The 7,118-nt window shown below is 53.7% G+C and overlaps 1 protein-coding gene across 1 annotated transcript; it reads left to right on the forward strand.

The window, feature by feature from the left end:
- The first annotated feature begins 364 nt into the window (after window positions 1–364).
- On the forward strand, window positions 365–1,770 carry LOC119319480. The gene has a single exon (XM_037593956.1). It carries the CDS (start codon window positions 579–581, stop codon window positions 1,410–1,412), a length of 834 nt encoding a protein of 277 aa, XP_037449853.1. The 5' UTR covers window positions 365–578; the 3' UTR covers window positions 1,413–1,770.
- The last annotated feature ends 5,348 nt before the right edge of the window (window positions 1,771–7,118 follow it).

Below are 7,118 nucleotides of genomic sequence, written 5' to 3' on the forward strand. Positions count from 1 at the left end.
CAAAGGACAATATGGATCGAGCGCCACCAAATTGTACAGTACAACATGCTGGCTGAACAGCTGAAGGACCAACACGATCAAAGAGTTCACAAACAACACCATAACTCCACAGGCCTGAGATTCACCAACATGCATGGCTGCCTCGCTTAGTCCTTCAGTTTTAACTGTTGTCAACAGCGGTCTAAAATAACAGTTTGAACAGTCAACACTGGTCACCAGGATCGATCGGCCAGAAAAGCCTTGCCGGCCGGTCCACCACAAATTGCACCTCCAGTGGAGTAGTGCCAGTAAATTGGCATAGTAATTCTTCTTCTTATATTAGTACTAGTACTGCTCAGTACTGACTGCGGCGCTACAAGGCCAGTTGGCAGCAGCATCTCCACCTGCGCTGCCATTACCTCGGCAGCAAAGTTTGGAGCATACAAATTGCCGAGCGACAGGAACACTACTACCACAATAAGCATTCGCCTCCTACTTTACCACGCCACCACCCTCACTCACTCTCAGTCTGCCGAGCGAGCGCCGAGACGAGACAGCAGCACTACAAAACACAACGTCAGCTAGCTGCCGGCCGACTCATGCCGGAGAAGCCTCCGCCGCTCGGGCGCCGTCCGACGGCCGCGGCGAGCTGGGTCCGGTCCCTCCACTGCAAGTCCATGGCGGCTGACGACGTCGCGGCACTGCCAAAGAAGTCGCACCTCCTGCTCCGGTCGAGCTGCGCCAGCTCCGGCGACGCCCAAAGGGACGTCTCCTCGTGCAAGCCCAAGCTCAAGTCGAGCTCGAAGACTAGTTCGGCGACCAAGAAGCCCAAGGCGGCGAAGCCGACGTCCGTGCCGCCGTCGCCTCCTCCCGGCCCGCTCGGCCCGCTGCCGGCGCTGACGGAGCTCCCGGCGGGGCACTCCTCGCGGCAGGTGGTCGAGATCATCTTTCTCTCGTCGTGGTCTCCTCTCCCGCCGGCGCCGGCCGGCGCTGCGGGCGGCGCGTTCGCGGGGGAGGTGGAGATGCTGTTCCGCGTCCACAACCAGGCGCGCGCCGTGGCGCGCTTCGAGGACTACCGCGCCGCCGTGCGCGCGCGGGCCGGCGGCGCCTCCCGCAGCGCCGCCGACGGCAACGAGATGATGCGCTTCTCCCCGGCCCCGCCGCACGGGTGCTCCTCCTCCTCGGACAGCGCGTCCCTGCGCGTCGTCCGGACCTTCGACGGCAGCGGCGGCGCGCACGCCAGCGGGCGCGGGCCGGAGACCGGCCGGCGGGCCATGTTCCTGTGCAGGGTGATCGCCGGGCGGGTGGCGGAGGGGCCATGCTCCGAGGCCGCCGCCAAGGAGTACGACTCCGTCCGCGGCGGCAAGGGCGAGCTGGTGGTGTTCGACCGGCGGGCCGTGCTCCCATGCTTCCTCATCATCTACAAGCTGTAAATAAACAATGCCCACTCCAGTAACCTCTGCCGCTAATATTGATTTTGGCACTCACTCCCGTGTTAACGATTAGCTCTGCATGCATATAGTTCTTGCTAAATCCCCGTCGATCCGATCACACACCGAGTTGGAGCCGTTAGCGGTTTAAGGCATGTACAGTTGATGTACCACCCTGCACTTGGTGCACCTGTAGTGCTGTACTGTGGAAGTGTGTGTATGCTCGCGTTGCGTCCGGGCGCGGGTACGTGCAGTGGGCCACTGTGGCAGTGGCACTGTGGTTGGTTTATTCCCGGGAGTTGTCGTGTTCGATGGGGAGGGGGAGGCTTTTGAGGCTTTCGTCTTGAGGCAAGACAAAGGGAATGGAACAGCCGGCGTCGCATCGTATCAGTGTCATCAGAAGGGAACGCGTGTCTGGGACTGGGAATGGGACGCCGTGCCGCTGAACGGGGAAGGGGATGGACCGATGCACGGCTGATCGGCCTGTGAGTGTGAGCCGGGGCAGGCGCGTTAAAGAGGAGGAGGCGTTTGCGTTTGGCACTGCTCGTCTTGTCTTCAATTCAGGCGTCTCTGTTGGCCACGTGATGTCTCTACTCGCTCCTGCCTGCAGCTACATGCGTGAATGCACGGATGGAGCAGCGGCCTACTACGAGAACGGCTTTTCATGCCTTGGTCACGGTAAAAGCATCTAGCCGACCTAGCTATTCCGGCCCCGTGTGACTAAAAAAAATGAACAACGCTAATGCCCATACATGTGGTGAGAGCGATATCCGCCCACACGTTTTATAACACAGACTGCGTCATGTCACCGCATATATACATGTGAGAATATTTTTGAATTTTTAAAATATTTTATCTTTTAAATGAAAAATCTGATTGAAGATTCGTTTTTCCTCGTGACAAGATCTTCGAAACTAGATCTCATATCAATATATTTTAACGAATTTTTTATTATTAAAAGTTGCTATGTCTATTGCATATGAATTGCCATAGTGTTTATACAGAAGTTGCCGTAGTATGTTTCAGCTATTTTCTTCTATGTTTAGAAGTAAATTCTGACATTTATAAAACCGGGAATTATTAAATTAGACTTGCAATGAATCATAAACTAAAATTGTCATGATACATGCACTTAAAATTGCCATGGTTCATACAAAAAATAATTTTTATAGTCAAAGTACTGGAGTTGCCATCATCAAAATACTAAAATTGCCATGCTCTACAAACTGAAATTGCCACATGACAACTTTAGTTTAAGCACCATGACAACTACAGTGTAAACATCATGGTAACTTTTAGGAAAAAAATCGTCGAAACATATCAACAAGAGGTCTAGTTTTAAAGATCTCGTCGAGACGGATTTAATGGTGAAAGCGGATCTTTAATTTAATTTTTTACTTAACAGATAAAATATTTTTAAGCCGAAACCAAAAAAATTCCTATTGATGTCATCTGATCACGTGTGGCAAATGAGTGGTAAAGAAGGCGTGTAGACGATGTGCAAAATGCCACGCGTGTGGGCGTTAGTTTTTTTCCAAAAAAAAATTCTGGCACACACACATCCAGACCTTGCTAATCCGGCCTAAACGTCCGCGAACACGATTGGTGAGAGCAACTCCAATGAGGCGACCTATTTCGTCCGCCGCCGTCCGTATGGGTTGGCACGGACAAAAGAGAAGGCCCAACACGGCGACCCAATTTCAAATGGAGTTCGCTTCGCGTCCGCGCCGACGCATTTGCGGCCTAAATTTGAGCCCCAAATACGTCGGCGCGGACGCGGAACGGACGCCGCGCGCGCCTTCTCGGTGTCCGCCGCGGCCCCACCCGGCGGTCGTCCAACCGCCCGCCACCTTCCTGGTCAGCTTAATTTATTACCTTGGGCCCACACGTCAGCGACGACGGTCGTCCTTTTTTAAGCCGATCGTGCGGCAGGGCCGTCGTCATCCATCCAGCCCCCGTCCCCATCTAGTCACGCTCGCTCCCCCGTCGCCGGCAAACCCTAGCCAACCCTAGCCACCCCAGCCGTGCCAAATGGGGCTCTTCTCCGGCGCCGGCAGAAACAATAAGGCCAAGGGCAAGTCGCCCGCCATCCCCTTTCCCCCGGAGTTTCTCCCGCCTCCGCCGGCGCCAGCTCGCCGATCGAGGCATCGCATCAATGTGCCGGTGCACAAGGCGGAGTGGCACTGGTATCACCGCGTGCCTTTCCCGTACCCTGATGCCATCCTGCCGCACAACTGGCACCTAGATCCGGAGAAGATCCCGGTGCAGGCGGCCCCGCGGTCGGCCAGGGCGCACGAGGAGAAGGTGCAGCGCCGACGGGTGCTTCTGACGCCGGAGCAGCGCCGCGACTCCGCCTACGCCTCCGACTCGCCCAACTTAGGCGCGCTGGATCGCCTTCGAGCACGAGGAGGCGAGGCGACGCGACGTCCGCGAGGTCGACCGCACCGTGCCACCGCCCCCGCTCGTTGTCCGCGAGGAGGACCAGGCGGCGGAGACCGCCTACCAGGTTGCCCTTGCGGGGGTCTACCGGGAGAGCGAGGAGGACGAGCGGCGCAGGGCGGCGGCGGTAGAGGAAGAGGAGGCGGCATACGAGGCGGCCATGGCGCAGGCCATGGCCCTCTCCGCGGCAGGCGACTGCGTCCTGCCGCCGCCCCCTATGAAAGTCGAGCCGGAGCCGATCGAGCGCTACTCCTGGACGGGAGTAGTGCGCGAGTGGGTCAGCGCGCCGCCGGTCTGGGTGGGGGCGACGCCGGCGCAGGAGGCGGCGTACCTCGAGCACTGGCGTGACGTCCGGCTAGCCGAGGAGCACCGCGACGGCGAGTACCTCAAGATGCTCGAGCGCGATGCCGAGGCCGAGGAGGATGCGCGCCAGGCCGCGGCGGCACAGGCGGCTGCACAGCCCGCGCCAGTGCCGGCACAGCCCACGCCAGACATGAACGCCCTCTGGAACTCGGCGTTCTCCTGGACCGGCCATGCGCCGACGCTCATCGACCTCATGGACCCCGAGGACGACGACGACGACGGCTAGGGCAGCGCGCCGCCTCATAGTTTAGTTTATTTTTAGTTTTCGTTAATGTTAATGTGGACGCGTGGACTCTCGCCGGCCTTCGTGGCTGGCTTTAATGTATAATTATTGCATGTTCTTTTTTCTCTCGCGTCGTCAAAAATGGGTCGAGCCAGCGTTGGGCGCATGCGCTGACCCAAACACGAAAGCGAACGTTCGTATCCACCTGGCCGATCCAAATGAATAAAAAGCGAACAAAATCGCCGTCCATTTGAGTCGGCCCATTAAAGTTGCTCTGACCCTTCGTATGTCCGCTTATACAAAAGGTACCTCATTAGCAAATCTTTAAATTTATATACAATCACGTGTAACATAAACTTAACTCAAAGAAATATATCACGGTTCTACACATGGCGCCCGGCTTCATTATGCATGTCATCGGACTATAAATTTTTTAGCATGCTCTACTACATTATACATGTTATTGGGCTATCAAAAATTAATATGCTCAACTACATCATACATGTCCGGTGATGCCGCGGGCATGCTCCTCGAGCCATCAGCCCCGGTGGATCCGGATGCCATTTGCAATGACACAACGGATCCTATTGGATCCGCTCCGACCGTGATGGGTGCACTCCTCCCTTGATCGGCGAAGAGCCATGCTGACGTTCATCCCCTCCTTGTCCCTGCATAGGACAAGTTCCCAATCAATGTATTGGGAGATCTCGGAGTCGAATCCGCTGCTCGCCATACCGGAGAAGGCTGGAGATAACCGGAACAGAGCTTGGGGACAGACTGAAGTGGAGTGGCTAAGGTTTAGTCTGGGATGCGGATATAGACAAATATATGTGGGGTCAGGATGGGCCAATGTGAGCGATCCAATGTGGTGCATGCGCTCGAACGTGTTCGGGCCTCCCCATATCCCCTCCAGCACTGGCGGAGCTATGGCAAGGCCAAATGGGCCGTGGCCCGCCTAACATTATAGACTTTGTGCAGTGTTCACTCTGGAACTTGGAACACCAGCCTGCAGGCTATTTTCTTCCATTCCGCCCGCCCAACAATTGGTTGCAAGCTTCGCCCCTGCTCCCAGATATGAGCTAGATATGAGGGTGCCGGTCAGCTTGCACGTATAGTGTCAGTATGAGGGGTGTAATGGGCGGATTGGTCGCATTTTTGTGACTGTTCACTGGTCAAGCTGTCCATTCAGTCATGTAAGGGACGTTTGAGGAGTCCGACCGTAGATGATCTAAAAAGGCCTTGTGTCACTTTGAGGAGCAACCCTCGTATCTGCATTTTTTGTGTGCAGAATATGGGTCAAACGCATGTAAATTTAATGGCCTTTTTCTCTATAAAAACATTGAGAATTGCAATCTTACAAATATTTTTTGTGACGATAATTTCATTTTGATTACAATCTTTATTTGGATTGTAGATTTGGAGAGCTGCAATGCTTAGAGCAACTCTAACTGACCCCTTATATCCCTGTAAAATAACCGCGAGTTTTTAGTTTTTGGTGGAAAAAATAGACCGAACAGACCTCTTATACACCTTCGATTTTTAAAGAATTTTAAGGGATGCGGTAAAAACTTCTTCCGATCCATAAAAAATACAATTTTCGCGTCCGCTTCTACAGTGTCCTGTATCAGGAGAAAGCATTTGGCAGGAGCCCGACTGCCACGGAAACTTTCGCGTGCCGTCCGCATCCGCTGTCCGCGCCGCCCTGCCCGTACCTGAACGTCGGCAGCCCGTCTGCGTCCGCCCTCCGCGCCGCCCTGGTGCCCCGGCCACCGGCCGCCTGCCTTGGCCGCGTCTCTCGCTACGACGACGGAGGAGCTAGTTAGCTAGCTTGCTCGCTAGCTCTAAATCGATTCGAGCTGAGCCGACGGAGGAGCTAACTAGCTTCTGGATTGGCCGCTTTCGCGCGCTTCGTATTTGGTCGCCGGTGGCTTCGTATTTGACCATTTCGTGTGCTGTACGTCGGTTTCGCGGGAGCAAGCTAGCTGACCATAGACGCAGACGAGAGGAAGAAAAAGACGTGAGAAAAAAATATAAGCAAATATTCCATTTTACAATTTAAGTTTGAGGGGTCTGTTTGGTCACAGCTAAAAGCACCCCTTAAAATGTGTTTTTCACGAACTGTAAACGTGTTATAAGGGTCCGTGTTATAAAGGGTCTGTTAGAGTTGCTCTTATAAACATCTTCCATGCCGATTGTTTGATCTGCAGGATTACACTGAATATGATTATCTTTCTATGGGGCCCTCTGTACTAAATGTCACAAGAAATATTAATTACTAGAAACAAGGAGGAACCAGATTTGCACAACGCTTGGATGCCGTAAGATTACCCATAGTGGGAGTAATTTAGCTATGGGAGTAACTTAGAGCAAGTAAGGTGATGTAGACGGGCTGTAAGACTTAAAATACTATATCTTTGCTGAGTTGGATGAAAGAGAAGAGAGAAAAGATAAGTGGGTTGTAGATTTACAACCGGCTGTAGCACGGGCTCCAAAAAGCTATGTGAGAGTGTATGGTAGGCCATGTGGTAAAAAAGTAATACTTCCTTGTAGCTCACTACTACACATGTTGGCTATTATATTGGCTATAAATGAAATGTCAACATGTTATAGCCACCGGTCGGCTATATTATTAACCATGCCCTTAGCTAGTAACATTGCGCATTCTAAGACAAATTTGCTTGTGT

The sequence above is a fragment of the Triticum dicoccoides genome, chromosome 6A (genome assembly GCF_002162155.2).
Source record: "Triticum dicoccoides isolate Atlit2015 ecotype Zavitan chromosome 6A, WEW_v2.0, whole genome shotgun sequence".
Taxonomy (NCBI): domain Eukaryota; kingdom Viridiplantae; phylum Streptophyta; class Magnoliopsida; order Poales; family Poaceae; genus Triticum; species Triticum dicoccoides.